The sequence below is a fragment of the Schistosoma haematobium genome, chromosome 1 (genome assembly GCF_000699445.3).
Source record: "Schistosoma haematobium chromosome 1, whole genome shotgun sequence".
Taxonomy (NCBI): domain Eukaryota; kingdom Metazoa; phylum Platyhelminthes; class Trematoda; order Strigeidida; family Schistosomatidae; genus Schistosoma; species Schistosoma haematobium.
Genome location: NC_067196.1, coordinates 27460605 through 27479187, shown reverse-complemented (window position 1 = coordinate 27479187; position 18583 = coordinate 27460605). Strand labels below are relative to the sequence as shown.

Below are 18583 nucleotides of genomic sequence, written 5' to 3'. Positions count from 1 at the left end.
ATGTGGATGCTTATTGGGACTTCTTACTGCACACGCTATTATGTGCTACAAAGCAATCAGTTTCTCAAACGGTCTCCAAAAGCTACAAGGAACCTACAATCTTCAAGAACCGCACTCTTCGTTTGCTAAACCGCAAAAGACACTGTCGGGTAGAATAAAAACGAACTGACAACAACGGCGAGTACAGGAGATACAAACATATAAGGAACATATGCACGAAGTTTATAAGAGAGGACAGGATTCAGTACCAGACAAAGCTTATGGATAAATTTGTCTCTAATCCGAAAAGCTTATCCAGTTATGCAACCTCTCTTCGTCAAGCCAAAACTAGGGTTTCCCAATTGCTAGGTCCTAACTGCCTGACCAATAACGACGGCGACGCCACTAACCTTCTGGCTGAACAATACTCTCGGCCATTTCAACTGACCCATATCAACTATACTGATGAAAGCTTCATCTGCAACTCCCAAGAACTTTCCGTAGTGAACCTGAGCGCTGACTTGGTGTTCTGGGAACTGCAGCCCTTAAGAACAGACACTTCTCCTGGCCCGGATATGGACCTTTCTGCCGTACTGAGGGAAGCAGCCTCAGTCTTGGCAACGCCGCGTAGCGTGATTTTCTCACTCTCGCTAAATCGAGGAAAACTACCGGAAAATTGGGAGCTGGTTCACATCACACCAATTTTCAAAGGGGGTCGACGCAGCGAACCTTCAAGTTACCGACCGGTGGCTCTTCTCTCAATACCTTCAAAAATCATGGAGTCCCTGATATGCGATGGTATAAATAACTATTTACTGTCCTTAAATTTCTTCCCACCCCAACAGCATGGTTTCAGGAAGGGTTACTCTTGTATAACCAACCTGCTGAATGCGGTGGACAGATGGACAAGCATCCTTGATCGCAAGGGGAATGTTGATATCATCTACCTAGACTTCTCAAAAGCTTTTGATTAGGTTAACCATACATGTCTTATCGATGAGCTCAAACGATTAGGTATCAGACCACCTCTAATCGATTGGCTCACTTCATACCTGAAAAATCGACACTTTAAGGTTAGGGTTAATTTCACTTTATCTCAGGCTATGGAATGTCCTAGTGGGGTCCCCCAGGGCTCAGTACTAGGGCCTCTTCTCTTCTTGATCTACATAAATGATCTTCCTCAACAGGTGACGTCAGATTTATTACTTTTTGCCGACGACGTGAAACTTTGGAGAGAGATACGCAACCAAGACGATACACAGGCACTTCAGGAGGATCTGACTCGACTTCAAAGTTGGGCAGACGATAACGGACTTACCTTTAACGCTTCAAAGTGTAAAGTAGTCCATCTGCGACATGTCGCAGACTACAGTTACAACTTGGGAAACTCCTCTCTGGTAGTATCCCGAGTCGAAAAGATTTAGGAGTCCTGGTGCCCAACGATTTAAAGTCTTACGCTATGACAAAAATGACTTCCGAGCAAACCTTGTACTGGTAACATTGAAGCGCATTTTTGGCCAGTTTGACAGAAGAACTTTCCATATAATCTTCGATGGTTTCATCCGTCCCCATTTAGAGTACGGAAACATAGTACTCCCCCCTCACTCCAAAAGGACAAGGTCACTTTGGAGCGTATCCAACGGCGAGTCACGAAATCAGTTTGAGGACTCAAATTTCAACCTTATGAAGAGCGCCTCTAATAACTTAACCTTTACCTATTAGAGTATAGGCGTCTTAAAGGTGACTTTCTAATGGCTTACAGTATCCTTAACACTTCTGGACATCCTCTTAAACACCTGTTTAAGCTTAGTTCCAACACTAACCTAAGGGATAACACCCAAAAACTGGAGACATAACATAGCAGAACGGACTGTAGACACAACTTCTACTCCTTAAGAGTTGTCAAATGCTAGAATTCGCTGCCAGCTAGGCTAGTCCAAGCGACTTCCCAGGAGTCCTTTAAGAGATAACTTGGTTTATTCTTAAGGATTATGGATAGTATCATACAATGATTTACCAATTTCTTTTTCCTCTTTTATTGTCAACATACCTAGGTTCCTGCCTGGAGGTTTTGGTGATCCCCTGCTAATAGACACGGAGGCCTGTTAAGCGATAGCTTCTTCTAATCAGTCCACAACTATTTGAACCATTTGAAGGTCATACCACACTTCTGCCGTATATACGGCGTTTGAAGTTCATCCACGCTTACTGTTTGGATTTATACCACTGATTTGTATAATAAACCTTTGCAGTTTCAATGGGCTTGGGAAAGGGGATCAAACGCCAACGAAACGGTGTTCAGTTTAAATTAGATTTGAAAGTGAAAGAACAAATGCAACGAGACCAACTATTTCTCTGGAAATCACCTTTACTTACACTGTATTATTTCTCCTTGGAGTGTATATTCAGATTTGCTCAGCTGCGCTTTACTGTTTTGCAAAACAAAACTAGATGTGTTTTTGTTGTCAGCATAATTTTATTACTGTTTTTTTTGGACTACTTGGAAGGTCCTCATTCTAATGTAAGCTGTTAATCTAGTTCCGTTATCTTTAGACTTTTGGCCGCATGAAATCTACTTTCTTATGGTGGTCGTGGTGGGTTTGGCTTGGATTTCTATCATCATGTGGATTTGGTACCGGTCTACACACTTTCGTTTTGTATCTAGTAAGTTAATTTTTATTAAACAATAAACTTGTTGATAGGGTCCGTTTATAGCTGAAGTCACGATGAGCGCATATGAATGTAAAACACTTGATTTTCCTCGTCCACCCTACCCGGATAGAATTGTATGTCCGGATAATCCAAATCCATTTGAAAAAATTACGTTTTGGAAAATTATGCGGAAAGTGCAAATGGAGTCAGTCATGTGGGTATGTTGACGAAGTGATAATGGATCGGTCAGTTTTGACCCCTTATTTATGTTTCGATGCTCTCAATTTATGTTTAACATCTAGTTGTTTTTTGTCTCTAGAGGACAAGTAACTAAATGCATTTTTTAGTGTTGAAGTCAGATTAAAGTTTGGGTTTACTTATCGTATATCGCATTGTTGACTGTATATACGATCCTGAACGCTTTGTTCAGAGCTCTGAAAGTATGGAGGATTAAAGTACTCAAAACAATTTCAGCATCTGCCCAACAGTTGGTGTCAATTAGTCAGCTACAACGTAGGACCGGGCACATATATACATCGGTCCACCACATGAGCACAGCAAGATGAATACCAAATTTATAGAAGTAGTTACTTTAATGATAGTAATCTGCAAAAGATTGTGTATAAAGATATAATACAGGGAGAAAGAATTAGTTCGTAGAAATAAAGGTATAAAGCAATTTAAATCTCATAGTTTAAGGGAAGACGAAGAGTGTATACGCCTTGATAATTGTGATCGATCCTGAGCCATGCCACTCAGAGTCTCCATCTGTTAGTCACGATGATCACACGAACCTCAAATAAGTAGCCTGCACCTACCAACGTGGTACAGACCAGAGGTTAGTGACTTTATAGGATGATGCCACATTTTGGTTTTGCCGCCCCCAACTTTCTTTCAATCATCCCCAACATTAGTCAGCATCGCGCGTCGTGGTGATCGGTGTTCAGGCATACGTAACACATCCTAACCATCTCAGTCGATGAAGATCCACAACCTCATCAACTGATTTACCATTATTCACTAATACCTTGCGTCTAACCTCACTGTTACTTACCCGGTGATCCCAGCAGATGCGAGCAGTATTTCTAAGACATCTGTGATCGAATGCTAGTAAATTATGGTTATCTACTCTTAATGCCCACGTCTCACACCCATAAAGTAGAACAGAATGAACTGCTGCACAGTATACTCGTCCCTTAATCGATATACGAATATCTCACCCTCGCTATAGGTGGCGGAAGTTGGCAAAAACCAAACGATCTTTCTGAATCCGTGCTGAGATTTCGTCAGACACCAACCCATTAGGGCTGATCAGACTTCCAAGATAATTAAAGTTGTCAACGCGTTCAAATACTTCACTCCCCATCCTTAGTTCAGGTGTTAACGCATGCCAGTCCTGAAGCAACTTGCATTTGGAGGGAGAGAATCGCATCCCAAACATCCTGGCATTGTTGCTCAGTGCTTCCAAAGGACTGCATTTTATCAGTGTCTTCAACAAACAGGACTGTTATCTGTGTATTATAAGTCGATAAGTGGACCTCTTGGAAGGAGATGAATTCCTGAAAATCCAGTCAACGAAAACGTTATTTCCAACCTAAGTTTGTGATTTAGACGTAATCAGACCGTTAGCCTGAAGTATTTCGTCGGCAGTGTGTTAATGGTAATCATAATTTTTTTACACTCAGTTGCTACTGCTTATTTTTATTTTTGTTTGACCACCCTATTTCCAGATCCAAAGCTTTTGATTTGTTTACAAACTAATGAATCGGTTTCTCCCCACCTTAGAATTGTGTGACGAACAGTTCTTTGTTTAGCCAACGAAGTAGTTATCAGTCACCTCATATATTTGTTTAATTCATTAGACAGTTAGTTGTGACTTCACGCTTGGGATAGTCCATTTTAGAATCTAGTCGGAATACCTTTGTATCTCAGAGTACTTGCAATGTAAGAAGAAAGTTTTGTAGTGCCCCATCGACAGTCATCACTCATCTACTTTTCGTGTCCATTGGATTCACGTTCTTGTCTTACACGAACTCCTTACCCTGAAACATTTTAGTTTAAACTTTTTAAGGCGGATAAAACCAACAAACGACGTTCTTTTCCTATCCCAAACAAGTATCTTAGTCTGGATTCTTATTCACTGAGAAGTTTGTGGCTTTACTGGCTCAAGCACTGGGCATTCAGTTATCAGGTCTCAATTAAGAGACGTTTTAATGTAGCAATATTCTTAAGATCAAAAACGATTCATGAATACTAATATCTCCATGAAAGGTCTGTTCAAAATCTTTTGATTATAAGTCAGGCAATAAACCCAATTGTTCTATTTAGAGTCTGTCACCATACATTAATAATAATCGTCCCATACTGTTTAGTAATTGTGCAATTAATGATCAGTTCCCGGGATTTTATCCGGCAGTCATGTAGCAGTTTCTTTTAGTTAAATTTTCCACTTGTGAACTTAGTCGTATCTAGTACCATTTGGAGATCCGTAAGGTGTGGATTCTAAGGTATTCCTACCTCTTTATTCAAAAGTTAAGTGTCACGGTGAAGCCCTAATCGCATTAATTGAGCTGCAATGTGTCTTCAAATTATAAAGTATCAGGATTGGAGTTGAATGCAATCACCAAGGTTTTCCAGAAAATGTTTGACTTGCAATCATTGATTTCCTTCAAAATTATCAAGGCTAAGATCACCATCAGGTTATTATCAGGATATATTATATAGCATTTTACCCTAAAAGCTGTTCTTAGGTGCTCTTGAAGTTTACTTCACTTCTTGGGACGGACTCCTTTCGTTCAGTATCGTCTTGTAGGTCCGTAATTTTCCTCACTGATCAGTTTCTCAAATGCTCTTTTAGCTGAGTCATTTCCTTGTGTAGTAATTTATAAAGAGCTTAACCTCAGTTGTCAGAAAATCGGGACTTTATTTTCCAAACGAAGTTTGAGTGCATTAGTTGGTTCGTGGCTAATAAACCATATCATGCTATAAAGACATCCAAATATATCTGCACATTAGTTTACCCTTGGTTTGGAATCACAGTTTTCCATATCCCCCAGGTGGATCTTCCGTACCCACAGACCGTATTGAAGTGCGGGACATTCGCTTTTCGTTCGTAAACAACACCCTCGTCACGAGAAAACAGTAAGTATTTAATGGTGTAGTTTAGAAGGTAGTAAAGCATAACCAAATGAAGCAATCAAAGGAGGATAGTGTCTATAGTTGGCTCGTACACTATACTTATTATCTTGGAGCTTATGTGGAGCATTGGTTTGGAATTAGGGTGTCTCTCTGGTGGATATCGGTAATCACCAACCTGGTTTAGAGGTTGAATGTCCACTTTCACATCTCCACCACGTAAATCTAGTGAAGATTTCCCTAGAAAAAGCTGTAAACGCTCAATCGTATGAGGTATTTCACGGAGATATAGATATAGAGAGTTCATCGTTTGCGGAGACCCTCCGCCAAATGTTAGAACACCGCCATACTTATCAAAGGCCAACAATCGTAATGTTTCTTGACATCAGGGCTGCCTTCGATTCGTTGTATAGGATTGTTCTCTGGGATTGTCTATTGAAGAAGGGTGTATCTGAGAAGTTTATTAACATCCTAAACGCACTATATAAAATCACCTCAGGCAGAGTAAGGGAATACAACCACCTTTTTTCATTGTTCCATTCGAGCAGTGGGGTTAGGCAGGGTTGTCCAATCTCACCATTCCTCTTCAACTTTGCCATCAATGACATTCTGGAAACGGCTCTGATGGATGTAAGTAATGGTGGTGTGGATCTGTTGCCTGGAGAAAGACAACTCGACCTTGAGTATGCGGATGATATTGTCTTACTGTGTGATAATGCCCAAGGCATGCAATCCGCACTTAATTAGTTGGCAATCAGTGTCCGTAGGTACGTTATGAGCTTTGCACCTTCGAATTGCAAAGTACTTCTACAAGACTGGCAGGATTCTAATCCTGTACTCACTCTGGATGGTGAGCAGATAAAGTAGTTGAGAAGTTCGTGTATCTAGGTAGCTGCATAAGTGCTGGTGGGGTTGTGAGTGATGAGATCAATGCACGTATAGTGAAAGCCAGAGCGGCTAATGCCAATCTGGGCCATCTTTGGCGCCTTCGTGATGTTATTCTGGCTCTTAAAGGTCGGATCTACAACGCGTCGGTGGGAGCAGTTTTGCTCTATGCTTGTGAAACCTGGCCTCTTCGAGTCGAGGACGTTAGACGAGTCTCTGTGTTCGATCATCGTTGTCTCCGAAGGATTGCTGACATTCAGTGGCAACACCATGTTAGTAATGTAGAGGATCGGCATCGTGTGTTCGGACACAGAGATTATAATGCGATTGGTGTCACTATCTTGAAACACCGACTTCGGTGGCTTGGACATGTTCTACGAATGTCGTCCCAGAGAATTCCACGTCGTGTATTATTTGCCGACTCTGGGACTGGTTGGAAGAAGCGGAGAGGTGGTCAGTATATGACATGGTATCTTGGGATGAAAGAAAGCTGTAAAGGACTGGCTTGTGTTGGTCCTTCACGACTCCCTGGTTGGGGTCCGAGAGATGGTGCAACAGTGGCTAGAGACGTTATCAGATATGGCTCAGAATAGAAGCCAGTGGCGTTCGTGCTGTAACCTTCTTTTACTTTCTTCATAAAAAAGTGGTTGTGTCTTCCTTAACTGAAAGATTTCTTCTGATTTTACCTTTCCGTTCCCCCATCTTTACCATTATTATTACACCACGTTACATCAATCTCTTCGTTATTATTCTCTCCTTTTTTTCCTTCCCCTTAAATTCTCATTGTTTTGTGTGGCGCATATATATTTGGTGCATTCTTGTACCAATATTTATTTGTTCAAATAAATAAATAATAAATAATTTGACGGAGAGCAGATCCTTACCCTTGGTCGTACAACAGATGTACATTATATGCAAAGGGGAGATAAAAGTTTTTGTATTAACTTCAGTATTCTCAATCAGACATTGAAAATACAAAGAGAATAAGGAAACATTTCTCTTTAATTAGTTCTTCATTATGGCTGTACTGTGATACATTATACAATTGAAACAAAACAGAAATCAATTAACAGCATATCTTAATCTAGTCCTACTTACGAAAGTAATAGTAAGTTAGTAGTAGAACGAATATAACATCCAAACAATCGGTTGATGAATAGTAATGATCGCGTAAGTACGGCTAAAAGTAAATGTGTACAAAATTGGGTTTAGTAATTAGTTAGTGATTGCAAATAATCCCATTAGAAATAAAAGTTAGGAACTGGTCTGGAATTCAGGATTTGAAACCAAGCTAGACAAAGTATTTATTGTACTATCTGAACTTTGGGATAGTGTTTGTAAATGATCGATTGGAATCTTCAGTGCCTTTATGGTTTTTATTATGGAAACATGTTTACATTGTGGAGTGAGATAATATTGGATATTTATTTACATCGTCACTTGTCATTTTCACTTCTTAACATCCTATAAGTTTGTGTTTGTCCATCCATTTTAAGGGCTTAGGGACTGCGCTTGGCGAATTGCCTCCTTATTTCATGGCTCGAGGTGCCAAGCTTTCCGGGGAATACAGTGATGAATTATTGGATTTACAGGAATCCATCTCGTCGAATGAAAATTCTGCTAATCTTTCAGATCAAACAGTTACTTTTCAAAAGAAAGCTGAACGTTTTTTGCATCATCTAATCATGAAAGCTGGATTTATTGGAATTTTACTTTGTGCGTCTGTAAGTTATTAATTTACAATGTAATAGCTGCTTTCGAAATTAGATTACTCTTTATTACAAGTTTTTGGAATTAAACTAGCTAGCCACTTTGTCAGTATTACTTCATTACTTGACTAGCTTATTTATTTAAATGCGAATTCAGGAGAAATTAACATGTGGTTTGTGTAGTATATATTGTGGCATAACTGTTTTTTCACAAGTTAATAGTCTTGTTTTAGTAAGTATTTAGAATGTTGTGTACTAGGTATAATGTCCAGAAAATTTTGTCTCAGGTTGAAATCATACTGTTTGAATCCATGTAAATGGGGACTATTACTACTCGTAATAAGTTTGATTTAACGCCGAGTACAGGAAACGCTTGTTAGAATGTATCAACTGAATTTAGCTGTTGTTTGCTAGTCTCAATGGTATTGATCTTCTAAATATCTAAGGGGTTCGATTCAGTAAGAAATTTCTAAGATAGTTCATCCGTCTCATTTTCAGCAGTCACAAGGGATCTTTATTGCATGCACCAATTATGCAAGGTACATAATTCTATTTTACCTCACTGGTTTACAAATTAGGTCGACAGAGTGTAGCCAAAGCGGAATAGCATCATCTCCAAGTATGATGTTCAATTTTTTTCTCTCTTCAGTTACCCTTCATTCACAACTGTTTTATGACAAAGGCAAATGGTTGAATCTATTCTGTCTAACCTTATCATTTCAAAGAGAAACAGTTATATTCCATTGTTTCCATGTGACCTTTTCAGTTCGATAATGAATTAAGCGATTTATTTATTTCAACACAAATATTGGTACAAGGGGGGGGGCGCCAGATATATATGCTCCACTCAGCGATATTTGTTTAGAAAATTTTTTGAAAAATATATTCTTGAGATCTATGATGTGTGTGTAGAAAATTAGTTTGTATTTCAAATAAGTTGTCAACATATCTACAATCTTAGTCAAACTCTATTTGCTATTGACGATTTATAATTTTATACATATATTACAACTTACACAATGTGGTATCTGCCAAGTTGCCGGCGCAGATTCGAAATAAAACTAATAACACTCACATGTGTTATACGAACACTTTGAAGTTAACATAAACAATTTATTATCCTTAGCGATTGAATATATTCAATCTATCAACTCCCTTATAGTCTTTGAAAATATCTAAGTACCTTTCAGTATTTGAATAAATGGTGCTTTTATAGGCATACGTTTTATCAGTTGGGTCAATTTTAACTGAACATGCAGTTGACTTACTGTCCAGATTAGGTTGCTTAGTGTTTGTTCATTGAACTCTGCTATTATATTCTCTAAAATCCTGGATTGTCCAAATAGCAAGTAGTTTAAATCGAACCAATCGTTGGTAACCCAAATTATTCGCTGAGAAACTGTTTATCAGTGATCTTGTATGCTTAATCGAAAGTCATGTATTTTGGAATTCCTCTTGACCTCAAATATCCATGGCTAACATAATATAAAAATTAGTTGGAATGTTTTAAAGATAATTTCACAAATAATCGACATTACTCAATATAAGAGACTTGATTATGAAACGAGAACATTTTTAATGTAACCAGACTTTCATGTTTATTATTATTATTATTATTATTATCCGTTAAAAAATATTTCTTGTTTATGAATTCGTGTATCACCGCTCGTCTGCATAAAGCGAAAGTTAGGGGATTTTCCTTCTCGCTTTTATTTTGTTCTTAAAATAGTAAGTAAACTCACGGAAACTGAGAATATATTTTTTGAAATCTGTTTTATTTACTTGCGATATTTATGTGACATACATACGGGATCAGCTAAATACGTGATGATCGTACACTTCTTTATACGTTCTATAGCAAATAACTGTTTTCAATAAATTTGCCATAATAATGCAATAATTATAGATTTAAAACTGTAGTGTCTAATGATGAAGTTACTGGAAACAGTTGTTCACTCTAACATTCTAAGGTCTTTGAATATTCTGTGGAGATGTTTCAAAAATGTTATCTTTTCACGTAACATGTAACTATGTTAAGCGAATTCTATATTTTTACATAGATTCCCAACCCATTGTTCGATTTGGCTGGAGTAACATGTGGACACTTTTTGGTGCCATTTTGGTCTTTCTTTGGCGCAACTTTTATTGGCAAAGCCTTGATCAAGGTTCATTTACAACAGCTAACTGTGATCGCTTTAAGTTCTGAGCACCATGTAGAAACATTAGTTGAGTTAATTGGGTAGGTAGCACGTTTTATCCCTTTGAATATTATATGATTAATTGCATGTAACTAAAATAATTGTAAATGTTATAACCTGAGATTGAGAACCATTTTTACACCTAAAATCTTGTTTCAAAACTTCAAATGTACCGAACACTTAGTTTTTTGTCTACATGAAGTAAAATTTTATATATTTTCTCTACTTTGAACTGTTTTCTGTTATTCTCCCATGAGGCTTCCATAAAGACTCTTTGATGACTGAATTCAGGAGGAGGTATCTCCAATATATTGCTTTTCCATTTAATTTTCCCTTTTTATTTACAGTTTAAAATGATATGTTCCCGATTACCGAAACTCAACTAAATATTTTATATAAATGTAAATCGCTTCATATTTCTAAAATCTTAATATTTTAATAGTTTAGCAGTTTAAAAATCCCCGTAGAATATCCAAAAATAAAGAATATTTGAGCGAACAGTTTTTTTCGACAATTTCACCATCAGGCTCTACATTTCTAAGTCTATAATTATATTAATTTACAAAGGCCAAAATAAAGCATGCATTAATGGATTTGACGATGTTGTATGTTAGAAACGGTTAATGTTCGCATCTGTTACGACATAAATACTTCGAAACTGCGTTATTTGTAGATTAGAAAGGTAATTTTTCTTCTGAACAACATCAGCACACACTTTAAGTATAAGTGAAGTATTCAAACTCCGCTATATAATTTGTCCACCATGTATTTGAAACAAACATTTGACCTTTTATTGTGGATGTAACTTTATTTCTCAAAAATGTGAATATACGTAATTGTTTTCTCTTTGTCATGTGTTCCAAAATACGAGATTATCATGGGCTCAATGTTGGGAGATTGACAATGGGGAAAATTTCTGAAATTTTGTCACATGTGTAACAAGTCAACATAATAGGTTTTAGTTTATATGTCACACTGGAATACACATTCTGAGTATGCCTTCATTTGCTTACCGTAGTTGATATTACTTGAATGATGAAGATGTGGTTTCGACTACCTGCCACTTGTTTCCACGAAGGACAACCATTCCCTGTTTAACAGTACCTTATATATCGCCTAATTGATGGATTACTTACGCCTGTTACCCCTCGTGGAGCAGCATAGATCACCCACCAGCATTATCCATCGAACTCTGTCCCGGGCCTCCTTTGTCCTTGACCGGTTTCTCTGGTTTGCCATATTTCCCTGCCAGTTTATTCGTTGTATCATAAATCTGTTTCAAAGTTCCTTCTCTTGTAGCTTTTTCCGCCTTCGTTGCTAGTTCTTCCACGTATTTCTGCTTGTCGGCTCTAATGCTCTTCTTCACTTGCTTGTTTGCTTCTATGTACTCAGCTTGTGCTTGGACTTTCTCTGCTCATGTTCGGCTATTGTTAATTGCTGTCTTCTTGTTCTTCCATTCTTTGATCCTGTCCAGTGTTTCTATAGAGATCCATTCCTTATGATGGTGCTTCTTTAGGCCCAGAACCTCTTGACACGTTGAAGTTGATGCTTCTTTGATACCTTTCCAGTTGTCATCCATAGTAGTTTCTTCTTTCAGTAGATGTTGTAAGGCTTGGGACCTGTTGTTGAGAGTTATCTTGAATTCATTGAATTTGTCAGTATCTCGAAGGAAGGCTGTATTGAACCTTTGTAATGCTGTTTCAACAGTTGTCCAAATTGATAGATTAGTCATGACAAATCTATGTTTTCATTTCTTGAAATATTGTTTTGGCTAATCTTGAGATCGTGCCTAAACATTCAATTATTAGTCCTACTCCAGATATGCTGATGAAGCATTATCGTTGATATCAATGAGAAACATACGTTCCAGTTGTGTATCACTGTTCATCGAAGCAAATAAAAACAGTTTATCACGAAACGAGGTCCCACTTTTTTGATGTAGTGATAAAATGACGATCAGATGGCAAAATTCAGTGTTTAATTTATTTTAGGGTACGTGTAATGGATTACGCATGGATTTTGATAGCCTTGATTTGGTCGAATACAAAATATCAGTGGTTTAATGTAGTTAGCATGTAAAAATATTGGAGGGATGATCGAAAAAATACAATAGCCAAACCTGTATTGTAGCTAAATGTATCGTCTTCTTTAGCATAATCATACGTTATCTAGTACCCCTCACAGTTTACATCAAATTGTATGTATCAATTTACTCGTATAACCCCAAGAAATTACATTAGCTAAACAGAAATAACATTATCTTAAAGTCTTCGGATATGTTCCGAAAAGACTGTTCTTGAGATAAATAAAGATTTTCAGCAGTACATTTTCCAAATATCTGGTTGACTAATGACATTAGGAAATCATTTTGAAAACTTTCAAAACGATTAAGAAACAACTAGACTGTTTTTAGGAACGTTACTGAAACTACATTTGTAAAGTTTAATGTGGTTTGTTTTAATAAGCATCTTCCTTTTATGATATAAGCAAAGTATCTCAACTAAAATGACGGTTTAATGTTATTTGGAAAGTCTGCAGATTAGTTATTATGAACAATATTTACGTTTAGGAAAAGTTATATTGTTCTGCAAGACATTTTGAATGAATATGTTTATTTTTCTCGTAAGAAACACAGCTCATACATATAAAGTTTACGAAAGTTTATTCGGGTTAGACTATAATGATTATGTTATAAACCTGCATTCTATTGACTACAACACCCGATGTTCATCTTCCAGTCCTGTTCTACCGACTTTTATTTAGCTGCTATGTTAGTATTTTTAAAATTCATGCAAAAAGCTCATCACGGATTCTTGTTGCCCACTGAATAGTTAATATAATGTTACAAATATTTTATTACAATAGGAGTAAGCAATAGAAACCTTAAAAAGTATGTAAAGAATCGCGCATTGATTATCATGGCGATTTCTTGACATTTTTAATGTTCCTCTAATTTTCCATTACACTTAAGTATGAGTTTATTTACGGTCTAGTTCTTAAAATAGTCAAGAAATCTCCGGACCCACTCATTTTACTAATGCATTTAAGTGAACCCAAGAGAAGCTCGTTAGTAAAAAGCGGGTGGTGTTGGAGAAGTGCAATCTATATTACCAACAGGGTTTGTATAAGTATCAGGTTTTGGTTCCTACTTTATTGCTTATCATATGCAAATAGATAAAATTTGTCTTAGAACTTTATAAAAGATAGAGGAAAAACAGAAGTCAATATTTTAAACAAAAGCATTTTTTTTAGCAAATTATGTCCAGTGGTTGTTTAATTCAGGTAGCTTTCATTATTGAAGGCAAATACTCTTGAAATCCGATATACCAGTACGTAAGGTTTTTGTATAAATTTATCTTTTGACTAATTGTATTATTGTATTATGATAGTAACTTGTGGAATGTATTTTTATCTATGACGTTACTAGAATTATCTGTTGTTATTTATTATACTAATCAAGTTTAATGAGATTGTTTTGTTAGACCTAATACAAATAAGTTTTCAGACGAGTTAAACAATTGAGGCAACTGTACTGCAATCACACAAAATAGCAAGAGAACACTATCATTTTTCAAAATTATTAAATGAAGAATGAAGAACGCAAATGGGAGGTATACTTATGCCAGAGACAACAAAGTGATTTTCGTAATTTATAAAGGTCAATTTGATCTTAGTGCAATAAAAACAGGTTGTTTGTGTGCACATGTGTTTTAGGTTAGAATGGTTGTTTCGAAAGTCTTAGACGATTTGAGTCTGCGCCTCTTAGTAGAACTTCGTGATTCATTTATATAACCCACTAATTCTAAATTTACTCTAATTATCAATATAAGTAAATACAAGAGATTTTATATCTCGCTTAGTAATAAGTTATTGACTGATGCATATTTATCTTCTAGCTCTAACTATGTTTTAAATCATTATAAGAAAATGCTTGATCACTTTCGAACAGTGCAATCTGAAACAGGTTCCTATGTATTAAATTAAATAAAGCAACGTGCAAGCCGTTTTGAGTGAAAGCTATTTTTGCGCATTTTAGTTAACTGGTAGATTTTCCTGGATTCATAAAACAGTTGTTTATCTGTTTTCGCGTATATACCAAATTAAAAATTGTCTTTGTCCGACTGTTGTTTCATACCAACATGTGTTTTTCAAAAAATAATCTTGTTTAACTTATTTCGTCTTTTTTTTCTCATTTTTAAACAATTTCAGTCGTATTCCAGTGTATGGTAAACAGTTACAATCTCCGTTTCTTGAATATTTACACCAACAAAAAGCTAGTCTACACAATAAAGAATTTAATGGAGTAAGTAATTTGAACTACCATTTATTCCATTTAGTACTTTGTTACTAGAATTAATTTTATTATTTAAAGTGATTTGTTTATAAAATTACAATATTTGTAGTATCCTAATGTGTAGGGAAATTGAAATTTTTAACTTTCTGACGTTTCATGACTTAGTGTAAACCATTTCGTCAGAGAAATTATCACACACTAAGTGTCTTAAATTTACAATGTTTATGCACAATAAATCCTTAACTCTCACTCTAAATATTTAACTTATTTGTTTGTTAATATGTACACCACCTTATGTTCATGGATTAGATTGTTTATGTGTTGTTGAGTATAAAAAAATTAATATGTCTTTAGCTCATTGTTGTTGATATGGCGGGATTAAAAAGCGAAAAATATATGCATTATAATTTTTGTTCAACATTACTTCCGTTTTTAATTCATTGTGATAGTTACTCAGTGTAGTATTTGTTTTTGTTTGCCGGTGTATTATTTTATTTGGTATAGCATTTGATTTATCCAAGATACGATTTTCTTGTATTAAATTAACATGAACTACGCTCAGCATGACATGTAGCATGCGATTTTTTATAACTCACGATTTTTTTCATATATGTGACTTCATCTTAATTAGTAACAAAAACGGGTAATTAATCTTCACTTGTTCCAGTCTTGGCGTTATTACTTCGCATCGTGACAATTGCAGTGGTTCTTCGTTTTACAAATATAAGTAATTGGTAATTCCGACATAACAATTAGCGAAGATCAGACGTAACAGTTGGCGACGCAGTCATAACAGTTTTAGTTGTAAAATAACAGGGCTTATCCTGAGTAGTTTTCATGAGATATAAATATTTATTTTGAATCATCGAATGCTCAGCAAATCAGTTAATTATTGCGTGTTCGAGGGGGGTGCGTGTTGATTTTTAAAGTCGAGTGCAATTACGTAGCCGCCCTACTAATAAATCTTAGAGTAAAACAATTCCTTACAAATATTGTATTTCTATTCAATCACCGTAGAGTAGTAATTGGATGCAATTCACATACAACTGTGATCATGTATTCATGGACGTAGTCTATGGAAGCAAACTTTGTCGTAAATCATTGTGAAAAACTCAAATATTTTACACTTTGTGTGCTTCAATAAATTTGTTTTTATAAATGATTTCTAACATTTTCCTTTGAAGTAATTTAAAGTATATCATTGTTCTATCACTTTCTTTTCCAATGAATTTTAGCAACAAAGTTGGCTTCAGTTTGTGTTATTTGTCCTCATAACTGGACTTATACTTTCATTTCTCGTATCCATTATTCATGCGCTTGCGAGGAGTTATCATCGTAGATTATGCGAGTGGCGGCGGCTTGCAGAAGGAGAAGTACATAGTAAAGATGAATAATTTTCAATATTAAAATTGTGTTAGTTCCGACTTCTAAAGTTATTTCATTCCATATTATCTATCAGTACATAGTTTTTCAGAGGTTATGTTTTACGTTGCCTTTTAAAATGTGATCTTTTTACTCACCCGATGTTGTTTCCAAACGTGTTGCACAACAGTGGAAGTGTTTCAAACTTATTGACACGATATTTTATTTCGAATCGTTGGTAAACTTCATTTTCAAAATTTTTACAACCATGCAATTGTCATTTCTCTGGCATTTTTAAAATCCAAATTGTGTTCATTCTAGTTTGTTTCGAAACCAAGTGTTTCTGTACTAAAATTTCTTAGCTATTATATTTTGTACCGAAATCAATTTGGTCTACTTTTGACTGCAGTTAGTATCTAACATTGACTATTCAGTGATACATGTACAAAGTTCCCTATTTATTTCTTTTATTGAAAAGACTTAGTCAGCAACAACGTAGAACTTCGTACGTACGTACATCAATTCGAGTTGCCATGCCACATTAGCACAGAGATACAATTGTTGACTCATATCCCGTAGTGGCAGAGATAGTAAGAGTATAAACAGTAATCGGAAACATTAGGGTTTTAAAATGTTATTCAAGGGGTATAATCCACTGAAATGAATTTGGGGAGAGAAAAGAAAGACATGAAGAATTTAGGTTAGAACATAAAGATTGGGTGCACCTGCGCCATGGCAAACGATTTTGAGCCATGTCATTCAAGGTCTCTAACCAACGATTGCTATAGTCTACACCTGCCAACATAACTCAGTCCACTTGTCAGTGACTTCATGAATTTGTGTTATGTTTTGGTCTGGTCGCCCCTAGCTTCCTCTTCCAACCTACTCCTACACCATAAAACATCGCTCGTCGGGGCAGTTGGTGGTGGGGCAGACGTAACACATCACAGCCACCTCAAATGACGAAGTTTTGCTACTTCATCAATTGATTTGCCATCCTTGCCTAGTACCCGTTTCCAAACAACTGCATCACTTAGTCGGTGGTCCCAGGATATACGAACAATGTTTCGAAGACACCTATAATCGAATACTAGTAACCTACGAATATCCTCTAATCTTACCGACTAATTTTCACTGCCATAAAGTAGGATGGGGCGGACTGCTGCTCAGTAAACCCGACCTCTGGTTGGTAGACGGACATCTCACCTACTCCATAAATGGTGCGAGTTGCGACTACTTATGTGTTTATACTCATCTTGTTTCAAGAAAACGATGAGTGTAATGTCTATTGGAATGTATTTTCAAATATTTCAACATGACAATCCTTAAATTTGTCGAAGATGTGGGTTAGTTTTAAGATATCTCGGTAAAATCATAACTACTTAATATTTATATGACTGGGCGAAAACTGTATGGAGGCCCGTTATTTAATCGTCATTTAGATCGAACGATGTTGTCCAAAGGGCTCTCCACTTTAGTGGCCCGAGATCTGACTCCAAGGTGATTGTAATGATGATTGTTGTTGAAATATATGTGTCGCCTATCCTCGTATATAATCATTGACTTAAATCGCGTTAGTCAATAACGGAATTAAATAAGTCAAATAACGAGAATGAACTTGTGAATACATATATTTTGTATATAAAGCGAATGGAATAGAGAGAGGAGAAACGACGCAGAGTGGTGATGGCTGGTAAGCCAACTCCCCTTTAACCAAGCGTTAATCAATATTTATAGTTACACAAAAGTAAGTTACAGACATGTGATGATTAATGGGATAAAAAATGTACACACACCTATACGCTCATATAAAAACAGTCAAGATCGATAAGCGAATTAACAAGGTCAGAATGTGACTCAAGTAGAATGAATACAATTGGCTGTCCGAAAGCTAGAATGAGGTATATGGGCTTAACATAATGGCCGACACTAAATGCTGTCATAGGTTGATAGATCATTTTTAACCTAGGTTAGTATCTGGTGATTAAGATACATCGAGTAGTCATTTATCTTAGTATTGTGTACAGTTTAACAATATTGTCGCAAAACACAGTTTTAACTAGTGCATTTGATGTAAAAGCGAACGGGTACACGGCTCCTTGAGGTAGGTTCGAGCCCCGTGTCCGGGATCGTAGGTGCGCGCTACTGAGGAGTCCCATGCTTTAAAGAAACAGCCGTCCGGCGTATCTAAGTCTTGAGTGGTGGTCTGGTTTGAGTGGGTTCGTAACTTGGATGAAGTGCAACGAGATACGTGAACTCATGTTGAAAACTATTGTTACTTTGCGCGGTCGAATTCCAGAGATAACGTTACTGGACTGGTAATAATATCACATAACTGTGAACGAGCAAGTGGGACTACGCCTTTTGAT

At 36.4% G+C, this 18583-nt stretch overlaps 1 protein-coding gene across 1 annotated transcript; it reads left to right on the top strand.

The window, feature by feature from the left end:
• Positions 1 to 1619: 1619 nt before the first annotated feature.
• Positions 1620 to 18258, top strand: VMP1 (Vacuolar membrane protease). The gene is made up of 8 exons (XM_051214684.1): positions 1620 to 1719; positions 2034 to 2500; positions 2533 to 2643; positions 2682 to 2849; positions 8148 to 8375; positions 10421 to 10599; positions 14768 to 14861; positions 16088 to 18258. Exons 2-8 carry the CDS (start codon positions 2237 to 2239, stop codon positions 16244 to 16246), a joined length of 1203 nt encoding a protein of 400 aa, XP_051073594.1. The 5' UTR covers positions 1620 to 1719; positions 2034 to 2236; the 3' UTR covers positions 16247 to 18258.
• The last annotated feature ends 325 nt before the right edge of the window (positions 18259 to 18583 follow it).

Coding starts and splice junctions, on each gene's coding strand:
- VMP1 (XM_051214684.1), top strand. CDS start 2,237: ATGGGCTTGGGAAAGGGGATCAAACGCCAACGAAACGGTGTTCAGTTT. Junction 2,850..8,147: donor AAATGGAGTCAGTCATGTGG/GTATGTTGACGA, acceptor ATCCATTTTAAG/GGCTTAGGGACTGCGCTTGG. Junction 8,376..10,420: donor GAATTTTACTTTGTGCGTCT/GTAAGTTATTAA, acceptor ATTTTTACATAG/ATTCCCAACCCATTGTTCGA.